At 46.8% G+C, this 15,151-nt stretch overlaps 1 protein-coding gene across 4 annotated transcripts in view; it reads right to left on the bottom strand.

The window, feature by feature from the left end:
- Ge-1 (Enhancer of mRNA-decapping protein 4 homolog Ge-1) overlaps positions 1-15,151 on the bottom strand; it is a 116,083-nt gene that overhangs the window by 15,140 nt on the left and 85,792 nt on the right. For all 4 annotated transcript variants that reach the window (XM_089580249.1, XM_089580250.1, XM_089580252.1 and 1 more), the window contains 2 exons: positions 10,509-10,756; positions 10,120-10,275 (listed from right to left, as the gene is read on the bottom strand). In XM_089580249.1, coding sequence (XP_089436375.1) covers positions 10,120-10,275; positions 10,509-10,756 — 404 coding nt within the window. The remainder of the gene's footprint in view (positions 1-10,119; positions 10,276-10,508; positions 10,757-15,151) is intronic.

Here is a 15,151-nt window from a genome sequence, read left to right as displayed (position 1 = left end):
TGAATGTGATGTGTGCTTGATGGTAACCTTCAGTCTCTTGTACTCATTCTCCATGCTACATCCCTGTCATGCAGTGAAAACAACGTGAATAACTGAATCCTTGAGGCGGCAATCTCCTGGTGCGGCATTCTCCTGGTGGGCTTCAATGCCAAAGGCATTGGCAAGCCTTCTCTTCTCATAATTTCAATGACCAATCATTTTATCTATAGAGTACCAGCAACCGGATTAGACATTTTATGATAAGCAGTGGCTAGTTCCAAAGCACAATTCACTGCGGGTACGATGTGAGCCAAGTTGGGCACAGCAACAAGTAGTGATAGGTGCGCTGCCAACATGCAGGGTGACGGTGGACATAGAAATTCGTATTTTAGTGTGCTGTCTGCTTTACTTGGGGGCCCTTGGCTATGGTTGGCCTGAACGGTTAAAGATTACACTGTAATTGTAATAATCAGACATGTACGAGTACTGGTCTTTTGGTTAAAACAGAATTTGAAGCAAATTTTAGTTTTCTTCGAATAATTTCGAACCAAATATCTCGAATACTCCTGGCACACAATGCAACAGGCATTTTAAAAACCATGTATTTTGTGAACACAAGGCCATTGTTTGCGCCATCGTGCTGATTCACAAGTTCACAGGCAGGAAATTGGCTGCGGCACCTGCATTTAGCTCAGACTCCCCTGGAAGTCAAGGAAGCCGCGTGCCCTTCGATAAGACAGACAGATTTCGCATAGTATGATCCGTGGCTGCTATCGCGATCTGCTTCTGCGGAGAGCCATTGTGCATGCATAAAACACTCTGAGGATGCCACATGGTGCCAGGTGCCGGTCAGCTGTTTGAACGCCTGCTCCGTCGGGTCTATCAGCGCGTGCACACTGGCAGGTACAGATCTGGGCGCCGTCTTTCCGCCTGTTCGCGTCTCTTGCCGTGAGCATGTGCAGGCTGGCTACACACTGTGGTGCCATGCAAAGGAGGTACGCTGAACCGAAATCATATGAAGCAACAGTTCCAGAAACCTTATTCGCTCAAGATGAATACCGTATTTACTCGCATAATAGGCGCACTTTTTTTCCAGAAAATCCGGCTCAAAGTTCGGGGTGCGCCTATTACGCGGGGTAAAATTTCCGGAAATTTTTCGACTCTCAAAATTTAACACACCGCGTAAACGCACTCGTGTACGGGCTGCACCCCGTTTTCCCGAAGAAAATATTAAAAAAAAAGATCCGTGTAAGGGCCGCACCGAAACTTTCCACGACCCACGCGGGAATAGCCTTTGGAATGCACGCGCCGAGGCCTCTGCGATCGGCTCCGGCTGCGCGCAACGGGCGCTTGATCGTGGAGGCCACACACGCGCACAGGAGCTTCCAGACGCCACCCACGGAGGGCGCCCGAGGTAGAGCTTATCATCATCATCAACGTTTTCCTCCGCCGCGAGCTTTCGCTATCCATATCGCCATCAGCATCTCCAGCTTGTTTTTTTTTTGTTTTTTTTTTGTTGCTGTCAAGTGCCGGGATCTGCGTATCATCATTATCAACGTTTTCCTTCGCCGCGAGCTTTCGCTATCCATATCGCCATCAGCATCTCCAGCTCGTTTTTTTTGTTTTTTTTTGTTGCTGTCAAGTGCCGGGATCTGCGGTAGCGCGATAGTTCATCGTGGTTTATGGCTTTGCCGCAGAGCGTTGCTGTTTTAGGTAGACGGCCAAGCACCTTAACAGCTACACGGCTGGGAGTTTGCTCTCGAACACGGCTAGCGTGCGGCAGGTCGGAAAATACGACGTGACCGAGAAGTGCGGCAGTTGCGACTGAGGCGTCCCTAAATTTTCGTACGCACTCCAAGCGCAGAGGTTTTCGCGGGCCTAAGTCGGGAACGTTTCCGGCTGGAGATGAAGCTTTCCAAACAGACGTTTAAAGTGAGCATCCCTGAAAACTGTGTGCGGCTGTTCTACGCGATGTCGTACGTGCTGTGGGTCCGCAGCAGCACTAGTGAGGACTAGTAGTCAGTTCAGCGAAAACTTTGTTAAAATAAAGATTGGGGAGCGGGGGGTGGCGAGGTGTCGGCTTGCAATCGTGTAAATACAGTATTGATCACAGTGCCAAGTTCGCGGTGCGCCTTTTATGCGCGGAAATAAAAAAAATCTGATTTTTCGCGCCCAAACTAGGGGTGCGCCTATTATGCGAGTAAATACGGTACTTCCAACATTTTGAATACGAAACATTCAGATTGAATAAAATATTGAATATCATATTATTCGACTAAACATTTCAAATTATTGGATATTAGCACAGGCCTAGTAATAATACTTATTTTAAAATTCTACTGGATTCTCAAACTCCCCACTTGCATCATTCCTGCAAATAAGGTAGAATAGTTATTTTCCATCACGGTGTCATTCCTACTGATATAACAATAGCGTCGCAAAAGAGAATGTGACTAGTAACACACAGCTCAGCGAAAAATGCTTAGAGCGACTATTTTTTCGTGGAAAAGTGGGCATAGGAACCTTATGCATAACTGACAGGGACACTGCCAGGACATTCGTGGCCAGGTGGAACAGAGAAGTAGAAGAGACGAGAGGGAGGGGGCACAAACATTTAGGGAAGGCAGGATACCTTTGAGCACTACTCTTCATAATGCAGTGGTAAGAGGTTTACATGCCAGTGAGTGGGCCCAATGCGGGCAGTGGTTTCACGAAACAGCCCTTTTGGTCAGGGACTGAATTTTTAGGGCAGCTACCGCCAACCCTTGCCTTCCCTTAGCGCTGCCAGTGAGAACCGATGCCCAGGTTGCCCTGTAGTTGTTAGGTCACCCCCTGCACCACTGCGCAGGAGTAGCATGAGTACTCCCAGGGATATATGAATGTAAAGCAGAGAATGATGTTCTGCACATATGGCAACTAACCCATTATGCTATCATGTCATACCCTTACGGCGAAGCTTAAGTGCTTCCTTAAATTTTTATCTTCTAACTTTTCACGCAGCACAACTGTCCCTGCTGCACATGCACAGTACTTGGTGTGTAAGTAGGAAATTCTGACGGCAGACTATGAAAAACAATTTCTGTGGGCAGCGCCGAGTGTTGGGCCAAGATAAAGCAGCCTGCTACAGAGACCACACACTTTCCAAAAGCAGTGAAAAATAACCATCATCATCATGACTAGGCCCACTGCAGGGCAAAGGCCTCTCCCAGGCCTCTCCCATGTCTCTCCAATTAACCCTGTCCTTTGCCAGTTGTGGCCACCTTATCCTCGTAAATTTTTTCAAGTTTGCGAGGATAAGGTAGGGGACAGGGCATAGCAAAAAAAAAAGGAACAACATGAGCAATGCGCGGCCATCGTTGCCATGCGGTTCCTTGCGTGATTCTGGTGGCGATAGATCTCGTGCATCAGGAGCGAGGATGGCAGAGAGCGCCGGCGAGGCAAGGTGAGGAATCCGTTTCCTGGGGCAACAGCGAGGGGAAGACCGTCAGAGGGAACATCCAGGTAGAAGCACATGCCTCTGTTGTCGGCCTACAGAGGTGCACGCGGCGGCGCACATTCTCCTCTAGCTCGGTCAGGGTGCCCCTGCCTCCCCCACCATACTCACCCCACTCGTAACGGCAAAGGTGGTGGTGGCTGCTGCTGCTGCAGTCACGCTATCAGCGCAATCACGAAAAGTTTCCCCGCGTTTATGACTTCTAGTAACAATGTTTTCTGTAAGTATTTTCAAAGTGATTTCACCTACATTTATTTCTTATTTCGGTTACCCCTCTGCACTGTCCTTTCCACTCTTCTTAAGAAAACTGCATGCAACGAAAACCTGGATGTAATAACAAATCTCGGACTTCTTTCAATTTCATTATAACCAGGTTTAACTGCATTTACAACACACTGCTAGTGCATGCTTCAAAATTGCAGTGGTTGCATTTATACTAGGGGTGTACAAATATCGAAATTTTCAGATACGAATATTAAGAAAAACACACGTAGGCAAATGTTTTCTTTTTTTTTTCCCCCAAAACAGTGTACTGCCTTTGCAACCTAATGAAACAAATCTGGACTGACCGAGCCCGATACAGGAAACATGATGCACACAAAAATGTAGTTAAACCTGGATACAACGAAGTTGAAAAAAGTTAGGGATTTTTTGTTACAGCCTGGTTTTCGTTACATGCAGTTTTCGCGAGAAGACCCGAAAAGACAATGCAGTACGGAAACCAAAAAAATAAATAAATGTAGGTTAAATCACCTTGAAAATGTTCACAGAAAACTCCACGACTCGAAGTCATAGACATGGAGAAATGTTCCGCGATCGTGTTGATAGCGCGACTGCCGCTATGAGAGGGGAAGGGAGAGTGTTTGTTTGTTGTTTGTTTGTTTTATGGGGTTTAACGTCCCAAAGCGACTAAGGCTATGAGAGACGCCGTAGTGGAGGGCTCCGGAAATTTCGACCACCTGGGGTTCTTTAACGTGCACTGACATCGCACAGTACACGGGCCTCGAATTTCTCCTCCAAAGAAATTCAGCCGCCGCGGCCGGGATCGAACCCGCGTCTTTCGGGCCAGCAGCCGAGCACCATAGCCACTGAGCCACCGCGGCGGCGAAGGGAGAGTGGGAGAGGCAGTTGGTAACCGTGGCCGAGCTAGCGGAGAATGCGTGCGGTCGTGCCGCCGCCCGTAGACTGGCTGCGTAGGTCATGCTTCTTCACGCATGTACCCTCTCTCGATCTGCCCACTGGTGTTGCCTCAGGAAACGGATTCCTCGTCATGTGTCGCTGGCGCTCTCTGCTGTCCCGCCCAGAGTACCAACGCGCGAGCGCTATCGGAGCCAGAATCACGCGAGCAATCACGTGGCGGCGATAGGCGCGTACTGCTCGTGCCATTCTGTTTTTGCTATGCCCTATCATTTCTCGCAGCCTCTGGGCATGAACTGTCGTAGTGCCACGTGGTATGGTGTTCCAAAATCAAAATCAACGGAGATGCGCCGACAGTGCTGGCGCACGACGCATTGTCTCAATGCGGTCGCTCGTTGCGATCGCTGGCGTTCCTATGTCAGTTCGCACTTAGCGCTGTGAAACTTTTGTGATTTCGTAACTCAGCACAAGCTAACAGACAGTCGGCTAAGCGAGTTCGTTTTATTAAGGTCAACCGCCACTACACATTCGTTACATGGAGGTCCCAAATACACATGCTTCAATGGGGGCGACATTGGGGAATTACAAAACTTCGTTATGTCGAGGAACTCGACATATGGAGGTTCGTTACACCCAGGTTTAAATGTATTCTGTTTGATTAGAAACCATAACAGCATGCAGCCTGTACTCTGACTATGCTAAATGAGTAACAAAATTAAATCTGAATGATACATAACCGGAAAAAATAACATATTGGGTAGTAAAAACTCAGTAACAAGGACTTCAAGAGACTGAAAGAACTGTTTAATTATTAAATCCCACTCCCGCACCGCCTTCCAAAAGAGGAGAAAAAAAAGAAAGCCCAAAATTCGAAACTGAGGTAAAGCCGTGTAAGTAGGCTTCATCACACACAATGCAAAAAGCCTATGACAAGCAAGCAAGCAAGCAAGCAAGCAAGCAAGCAAGGAAAAAAAAAAAAAAACACCACCGAAAGACCAGTTGGTGCCTGAAAGCGCCGCACTGCTGAACTTGTATGGCTGGTGAATACGGGGCCAATAACTGCCGTCGCCATACGCTGGTGGCAAAGTTCGCAACCTGAAACTATTCAGCCAGGCTATTTTTTGGCTTAGATACAGAGGCTTGCTTATCGCAATCATGCCTGCTGTTATATACATGTCAGATGTGCGCGAGTGACAATGTACCATGCGATAGGCGTCCGGTTGTGGGGACTCTCCCAGCTCTATCCCTTTCGGTTTGAATCCTCACTATGTGTCCTCCCTAACTAACAAGGGAGGGCGCCTACTTTGTGGCGGCACTAACCGCTGTCCTTTTCCTCACACTACTGCGCCACTGGTTGGTCAACATAGGTCGCGTGGTGTGTCACAGCCCGCCTTCACCATCAAGCTTTCAAACCGAAGCAGCATGGATGCCTTTTGACCCAGTGACTGCGCGGGGATTCCAATGTTTCGTGTTTGTCTCTTGGTTTTTTGAGAAAAAAGCGCTTCGAGGCAACATGCAAGGCTGCTGTGCTTTTGGGTGCAGCATCCGGACAGAGTCTGGGAAGACTTTTCTCTACTGCAAAAAGCTAAAACAACCAACAAAGGTGCCTTTCCTGGCTTCATAGAATCAGCCAGGAGAAGCTCGTGCAGCCATGAAACACACTTCAACCCTTTCAGGCACAATTTATTGTTTTGACTGAAACCAATTATTTTTTCACCTAAGTAGTAGTATATTCAGGCCTCAAGGGAATTTCTTAGTCTTTGAACGTGAAAGACGAGCAGGTAAGTTTTTACAATGATGTGGAGAATTCCGTACAAAGTGTCAGGTTTGTGAGAAATAGTTACATTGAAATGTTCTCGTGTATCAGGTAAACACCCTAGGGATCGTGGAAGCACTTTGCGTTTTGAAGATTCACATTATGCTCGAAATAGAGCAAAAACAACCAATGTTTTCACTTGCGGCAAAATCTATCTGCAGAAAAACGGCAGACAAAGTGCTACCTAGCTCACTCTTATGTGAAATATTATTTACTGCATTCGCTACATGGTACAAAAAAGCAACTTATCTGCAACAAGAAGGGTGCTCAATTTGACTGAAATAATGAAATCACTGTCAAGTGCTCAAGTTTCTCAGAAAAAGCTGCAAGTTTGCCGCTTGCACAATTGTGTACAAAGTGCCTGAAAAAGTTATGTGAGGTAAGTTTGAGTGGTTTATGCTAGAAGCCTCGTGCATAGTGTATAGTGCACAAAGTTTGAATTGGCAGCAAGCAATCAAGCTGTGCACATGTGTGTGCATGCATTAGGTAATCCTCTGACAGATGTGCAGGCTCATTAAATGGCCAAATCCAAGTTAAAGGGGCAGATATAGTGAAACTTCATCTGAACAACTTCAGAGGACCTCAGGAAAATGTCTATTGAAAGTACACTCAACTGAAATAAGTATGTTGCAGCTTATCATGAGCTTAAGGAAAAATTGGGTGTCATATGATATTTCAACCCATTTATTCGTCACTCTGCTCATCTGCAATTGGATTTCCGCTACTTAGCACCTTGTGTACAAAGCAGAAATCTGTTGCTGCACTTGTGCACTTAAGACTGCAGTGGTTGTGAATTGAGTCACTGCGTTCAAGCTCTCGTGAACCTTCTCTGGCACAACATTCTGCTGAAAGCAAAAGCTTCCAGCCAGAAGCTGGGTGTGGGACTGAAAAAACAGCAAACCAACGTTTTTATTATTTTTTTTAAACGGTGTGGTTGTGCATATGAGGCTTCGCTAGCCTTGCTGCCTTGTTTTTCTTTGCGCTTTCGCTATCGCGTGTATTCAACCGTTGTGCCAAGTTTCACGTGGAGCTGAAACAAGTGCTCGACTGTTGGTTCTGCTGGTGCCCGCGTTGATCAAGCGACCGCAGTTTTCGCTGTAGGAGGAGGAGGAGGCATGGCGACAGCGAATGGCCCCGCCTCCGAAAACAGTCTGACTGCTTAGTTTCAGTTTTGCTTTTCTGATCTCTGTTACATCCATATCTCTCTTATAATGAGGTTGAACTGTATTCTCGAATATAAATCCCTTGAATCAAATATGAATCAAATAAGAAACATCATCAATCTGTATTCCAAATTCAGAATATTTGCACACCCCTAATTTATATATAAATTATGCAAAATTTTTGCTGCCTTCGACGACAGATTGATGATGTTTCATATTTGATTCATATTCGATTCAAGGGATTTATATTCGAGAATACAGTTCGACTCGTTATAAGAGATGGATGTAACAGATCAGAAAAGCAAAACTAAAACTAATCAGTCAGACTGTTTTACAGGCCATGTCTGGCATCCAGACTGCATGCAGCATATAAGTTGAATCCCGGTACAACGAACGCCGCTTCAACGAAATTTTCGCCACAACGAAGTAATTTGCATTCCCCGTGAAACCCCCATAGGACTTAATGTACTAAAATTTCCTCAAAAACGATGTACTTCGCGAGCACGTGTTCGCTTCTACGAATTTTTGCGAATTTTCGCGGGTGAGTGGCCCCTCCGTCTTGTCTTTCTTCAGAAGTTGAGTGCTGAAGAGCGACTTTCCCGTTCCCGCCGTTAATTTTTTTTGCATCGCAGACTGTTGGGGGGGGGGGGGGGGGGGGTACGCGCACTCAATCGCACATCCTCCTCGCGCACACCCTCGTGTGTTTTTTTTTTTTTCTCCAGATGCCCACGTGGTTTTTGAAGTGACGTCGCGCCCCGCTCATTGGCTCTTTGCTGGGCTTCTTCGATTGATGTAGCTCGCTGTCATGGTGCTCGCGGTTTCCTGTCAAGCACGAAAGCGCGTCATGATCACTTGCTAGCGGTGTTGGCTGGTAAGCGTTCGCGGCCTCCAAGCGAAGAGGGGCTCCTCGAAAGCGCGTGTAAAATGCGTCAGCGCACGCCATCTGCTAGCGTCTTCGGCCGCGTCGTCTGCTAGGCACCGAGCGCGTTTCAGGCAGTCTGTGTGGACCGGTGGGCGGAGCCATCGGTGGGCGGAGCTTCGTGTCCTGTCGGAGAAAAAAAAAAGGAAAACGCGAGAGTGCAGGAAGAAGCCCACTCCGCTTCACCATTTCTTCCTTTGTGTGTGCACCGTTTAGCGTGGTCTCGTCGCGTCTCTGCTCTGCTGAATTCCTAGGATGTCGCCGCCGGCGGCAGCAAGCCCGCGAGAGCGCCGTGGTAGCACGCAGCGGTGCAGATGCGATGAGGCCCGACGGCTCTCGAAACGATGTGGGGGAGGAGGCAAGTAGAGGAGGTGGTGAAAGAAGGAACGGAGAAGAGGAGGAGGAGAGGCGGCGTTGGGCGAGAAGAGGAGGAGGAGAGGGGGCGTTGAGCGAGGAGAAGAGGAGGAGGAGAGGCGGCGTTGGACGAGGAGACATATGCAACGCCAGCCCGGGATCAGCCGACTCGTCTGTAATTTCTCGACAACGAAATTCCGCGACAGCGAAATTTTTCGTACGCCCCGCCGATTTCGTTGTGGCGGGATTCAACTGTACAAGCGATGCCAAAAACCTTACCCAGAGGGTTACAAAACTGCATCTAATGCTGCCTGATAAGCATCAGCTTCTTTATCGTTCTTTTCGCATAGCATGTATTTAAGCTTGGAAGTGGAGTTCAAATGCATGAAATAAATTGCAACAAGCGAATATGAACAAACAGGTTTGTTCTCACACTAATTTTGATTGGAATATCTACTCTGCGAAAAACAAAACAGGTTACCATACCAGCAAACCTCCAACATACGCGACGAATAAAAACCTCATTACGAGCGCCTGCAAAACCCCAATAAGGCAACAATTAAGCCTACAGAGGCCAAAGTAATGCCATGACCATTTACATGCTGTGCCCCTAAAAAAGAGATGCTCCAGCAGAACAGTGCCCACAGCACTTCTGCATAGGCTTTGTTATAGGCCTCCCAATATGCAATTTTATCATTTCTCACTTCAGCCATTCACCTTGAAACAAATACGTGCAGGTTTATGCCGCCTTTCAAAGCATAATCTGCATTCAACAAATCCGGTCGCTGTTATACTACCTAGTCATTCCAAGCACGCTAGTGCACCTTACAAAAATCTATTTCATCTCGCAAGTTTGCACCATGCAAAAAGAACATGTTGTATACAACAAACAAAGCAACACTCCACTGCTACTTTCGTCGCTGTCAGGCTGAACGCGGTCACTATTCATGAAATTTGTGAAGAATTAGCAGTGCAGAAGCATCTCACCTACACTGTTACAACAGATATTCCTTGATACATATAACTGAATACAGATTAAGATTTGTCAAGCATGGCACAGAAGTTTTTTTTTTCAACTTATGCACCCAAAATATTCATATTAGTAGTTATTAGTTATAATGATCTCGCATTACTGCAGGCAATCAATTTAATACAGCTGATGCTTACTGACAATTCTGTTTTATGTTCACACTTTGAAAACATGTAAGCTTGGCAGCACATGCAAAAATAAGCACTTGCTCATAAAACCAGTACTCACCAGGGACAACAGTGTTCTTGAACTCATTGGTGATGAATTTCTCCAAGTTGGTCCCGAGCATGGCAGCCAAGCTTTGAGCCACCATGGTAGCCTGCTTTTCAGTGCCAACCTTTTGTAGCTCAATCAACTCTGCAATGGCACCTTCCAGCCTTGAAACTACCACATGAGTCAAGAATACAAGCTGTGCGAGTAGAACATCAAAACAAAACACATGAAAATGCCAACAACCACTGTCTGTCTAATGTAGCCTGCCTCATGGTAGATCTCATCTGTACATGCAGAAATTTTCATTTACAACAATACAAAATCATTTCAGAGTCTGCAAGAGACAATCCTGCGACAGAAATGAAGCAGAAAAAAAAATACTAAAAAAGCTCCCCAAAGGATACAAAAAGTTCGGGTGGCCCTGCATTCAACCAAAAGACTTGAAACCAGTTCCTTGTCGTGAGACTGCCACTCTTGCAACAGTTGAAGTTGGGCATGATCTTCAGAAAGCTGTGAGCTCAGAGTGTCCACGGTCTGTCTCAGTGCATCAGTTTCCTCCAGATGCTGAGAAATAAGCAGTTCTAGCTTGCTCAATGCACGAGCAGAGTTTTGGTCTTGCTGAAGTGGATCCACATCAACTTCCTCGTCAAACCTGAGGAACAAAAAAAACATTTTTTTTAATGGTAGCTAAGGACAATCAAGGTGCAGTGGTGCTACTGTCAGCCAACAGGACTGAACGTAAATAACATTTTAAAGTAGTTTCCTATTTCAACATCGAACTATAAGGTCGTCCCTCCCTTAAAGAAAAGCCAAGTACGTCCTATAACAGATTGCAGAATTATAGAATTTGACTTCAGAGTCTACATCTATCAGAACACCACAATACGACCATAATATTATGAAGCACAATTCAGTGATCAAGCTCTTCTCATACATTACCTAGAGAAAATTAGGAAGTCTGTTATACGTATGTTATACCTCTGTCAATATCATTAATTGGCTGCTACAGGGGAACATTTGATGCCATTAGTTCGAATGACGCTTGCTGCCAAATGACTTTGGGGAACTCATTCACATTCGATTTTGAACTGAATGCATACTCTGGACACCAGATAAGCAGCAGAAAGAAGCGACGTGAAAAAATAATCTGCGCATCACTAAAGTTAGAAATAGTTTTTAAATACTAATGTGCATTCGAATTTACTGTTTTTTTTTTTTTACACGTGGTGCTCCACGCATCCAAATAAGAGCTATCACCAGCATGAAACGCATGCAACCCATGGCTCAGCCCCGCAATTTCAGATGGCAATTTTTCTGTAAATAGAATTAAAAAAAAAAAAAAAGACAGGTCAACATACACGCAGCAATATACCTGTGCACCTACATAACTGCAACAAGCGTTTGTTTTCAGCATTTTTTTTTGTGTGTGTGTGAAAAAGAAGAGGGGGGGGGGGGGGGGGATTACAAATGGATAAATGTAGTACTGTCTGAGAAAATATAATATAAAAAACCAATAACGCCTTGAAAAATGTGACAAGAATGAAATACCGCATTTACTCGCATAATAGGCGCACTTTTTTTTCCAGAAAATCCGGCTCAAAGTTCGGGGTGCGCCTATTACGCGGGGTAAAATTTCCGGAAATTTTTCGACTCTCAAAATTGAACACACCGCGTAAACGCACTCGTGTACGGGCCGCACCCCGTTTTCCCGAAGAAAATATTTAAAAAAAAAGATCCGTGTAAGGGCCGCACCGAAACTTTCCACGACCCACGCAGGAATAGCCTTCGGAATGCACGCGCCGAGGCCTCAGCGATCGGCTCCGGCTGCGCGCAACGGCCGCTTGATCGCGGAGGCCACACACGAGCACAGGAGCTTCCAGATGCCACCTACGGAGGGCGCCCGAGGTAGAGCTTATCATCATCATCATCAACGTTTTCCTCCGCCGCGAGCTTTCGCTATCCATATTGCCATCAGCATCTCCAACTCGTTTTTTGTTTTTGTTTTTGTTGCTGTCAAGTGCTGGGATCTGCGGTAGCGCGATAGTTCATCGTGGTTTATGGCTTTGCCGCAGAGCGTTGCTGTTTTAGCTCGACGGCCAAGCACCTTAACAGCTACACACGGCTGGGAGTTTGCTCTCGAACACGGCTAGCGTGCGGCAGGTCGGAAAATACGACGTGGCCGAGAAGTGGGGCAGTTGCGACTGCGGCGTCCCTAAATTTTCGTACGCGACTCCAAGCGCCGAGGTTCTCACGGGCCTAAGTCGGGAACGTTTCCGGCTGGAGATGAAGCTTTCCAAACAGACGTTTAAAGTGAGCATCCCTGAAAACTGTGTGCGGCTGTTCTACGCGATGTCGTTGTACGTGCTGTGGGTCCGCAGCAGCACTAGTGAGGACTAGTACAGTCGAACCCGGATATATCGAATTCGAAGGGGATCGGAATATAGTTCGATATAGCGAAAATTCGATATACAGATATAGGCTAAAACTGCACTCCCGATCATAACAAATTGTGGCTTACCGTTTGGAACAGCCGCGAATCACATAGTATGGGCGCGCAATGTGAAAGCGCTTTATTTCGCGGAAAAAAAGATCACTAATTTTGGGCTGCTTTTTCCCCTGGGAAACGAAGTTCAAAACACTGGCCTCGATCTTCTCGAGACTGTCCAGGTGCGAGAGCACAGTGCCTTCCATTTCGCCGCAACAGCGCCGAATCAGGCTAACGCTGACGCCAGTTCAGTGGCTGCGCACGGACGCGTTTCTTCGACAACACAGTTGCCCTCGTCGTCGCTGGAGTCGGCGTCTTGAACGCCAGCTACCGCTTGAACTTCGCTGTCAGCGTTAAAGTCCTCAACAGTCACTTCGGACGGAACGGCGCCGAGAAAATTGGACAAGTCGCGAAACGCGTCGTCCAAGCACTCATCGTCATGTAAATCTTCCGGACATTAATCTCCGGCCACTTCAAGGCCTGCCTTGCCAAAACAGTTGGCTACTGGGGCCTGCTTCACGTCGCGCGTTGAAACACAGGCACACACACACAAAAAAAACACGCGAGGCGCAGATGGAGCGATAAGAGCGAAGCCTATGCGAGCGGCAGTCAACGCGGCTGCGAAGGAACGACAGAGGGAAAAGAAAGAGCAGGGAGAAAGATCGGCGCTCTGGGCTTCGTTTTTTTTTTTTTCTGAGCTCTCTCTTTTCCCCAGACCCACGATGTGCCCACGAGCGACCGTTTTCTCTCTCTCTCTTTCCCCAAGAAGCGTGGTCGCCGCGCGTCTCCATGCGGCGCTCTCTCTTCGCTGATCTCCAATGACCTTGACGGAGCACACGCCGGTGGTACAGGAGGAGAGGAGGAGTGGGAAAGCTCGCGCCGGTGGGGCGCAAAAACGGGGAACAAAAAAAAAAAAAAGGCCCTGCGCCTGCTGACTGCGGAAATGTTCTCCGCTGAGGCGGCTGAGGACCGGACAGGAATGTCTTTGGGGAAAGCGCACCTTCCAGGGGCGCGGCGCGGCGTTCGATATATCCAATGTCCGGCGAAAATGGAATTCGATATACAACGCAACTGTCCTATACTTTTACATAGTATTTTCAAGGGGGTAATCTGTGTGTTCGATATAGCCAATAATTCGAAATATGCGGGTTCGATATATCCGGGTTCGACTGTAGTCAGTTCAGCAAAAGCTTTGTTAAAATAAAGATTGGGGAGCGGGGGGTGGCGAGGTGTCGGCTTGCAATCGTGTAAATACAGTATTGAACACAGTGCCAAGTTCGGGGTGCGCCTTTTATGCGCGGAAATAAAAAAAATCTGATTTTTCGCGCCCAAACTAGGGGTGCGCCTATTATGCGAGTGCGCCTATTATGCGAGTAAATACGGTACAAGGGCAAATATTCCCATTTTCATTCACTAAAAAGACTAATAGCACTTGTTGGCGCAACATGTAAAGCTCTTCTAGTGCCAGTTGACTTCTTCCTTTTGTGTCGTTTTAGTATGAAAGATTCTTCAGGACAAATCCAGTCTGTTAATGGCAAAGACGAAAGTGACCGGGGCCTCTTTGTTGTCGCAGTTATTTTTCAATGCTTTGTCCCATCAGACTTATGCACTACCGTTAAGTCACTCTAGCAGCCGGCTGCAGCAGCACTCGCGCTCATGTTGCATGCTCATAGGCTTGGACATCGGATTAGTGCATCACTGTCTTTATCGTAGGCTATGCCCCATCAATCTCATTCACTCTGTCTGTGGTCGCGTTGCATACCTCCAGACTCGACTTGCTGGTATGTTAGTGGACCTTTTGCTGGTTGCTAGCATATGCTACAATGACAACCTGATGAAATTACGAGTGCAACTACCAGAAAACTATATTAACTGGGAATAAACAAGGACGAAGAAAGACAGCATATATCTATGGGACATTTTTGATTGCTCACAATTTTAAGTGCATGAACTGGGAAATCATGTCTACTGAGATTGTGGCAATGAGGTTCTACTGTACTAGAGTCCGATACAATTCAAGAATGGTGCCATCACACTAGATTAATTCTTGGTTAATCCCCTAACACAGTAGCGTTTCAGGCGATTAACCACAAATTAACTGCAGCGGCACGAACATTGAACGGCGCCATCGGTTGGAGGCCCTCCTTTGAGGGGCACTTGCCACTTCATACTAGAGCTGCACTTGACTATAGTGGCTATATTAGTGGCTAATCTGTAAAAACAGCTCCGCAATGCTTTACACAGCACATAGGCCTCTGGCATCTCACCTCCACTGATATGCGAGCGCAACAGCTGAGATCGAACATGCGCCTTTCGGGTTAGCAGCCAAGCATCATAGCCACTGCAGTTGCTAGTGAGCAATGATGACCATGCACAAATAGCTGTTCTAAAAAATTACCACTTCGGTTGCCACAATGTGTTGAATACAGAATAAAGTTCATGCAATCACTTATTTTTTTCGAACCTACACATAACACGTGCAACTCAGAATTAAATGACAAAATCTGCCCACATGACTATGTTCAAGCATGACCAACCGAACCAGGCATCTCAGTTATGATA

The sequence above is a fragment of the Amblyomma mixtum genome, chromosome 3, assembly GCF_055824585.1.
Source record: "Amblyomma mixtum isolate Tamu chromosome 3, ASM5582458v1, whole genome shotgun sequence".
Taxonomy (NCBI): Eukaryota; Metazoa; Arthropoda; class Arachnida; order Ixodida; family Ixodidae; genus Amblyomma; species Amblyomma mixtum.
This window is presented reverse-complemented; position numbering and strand designations above follow the sequence as displayed.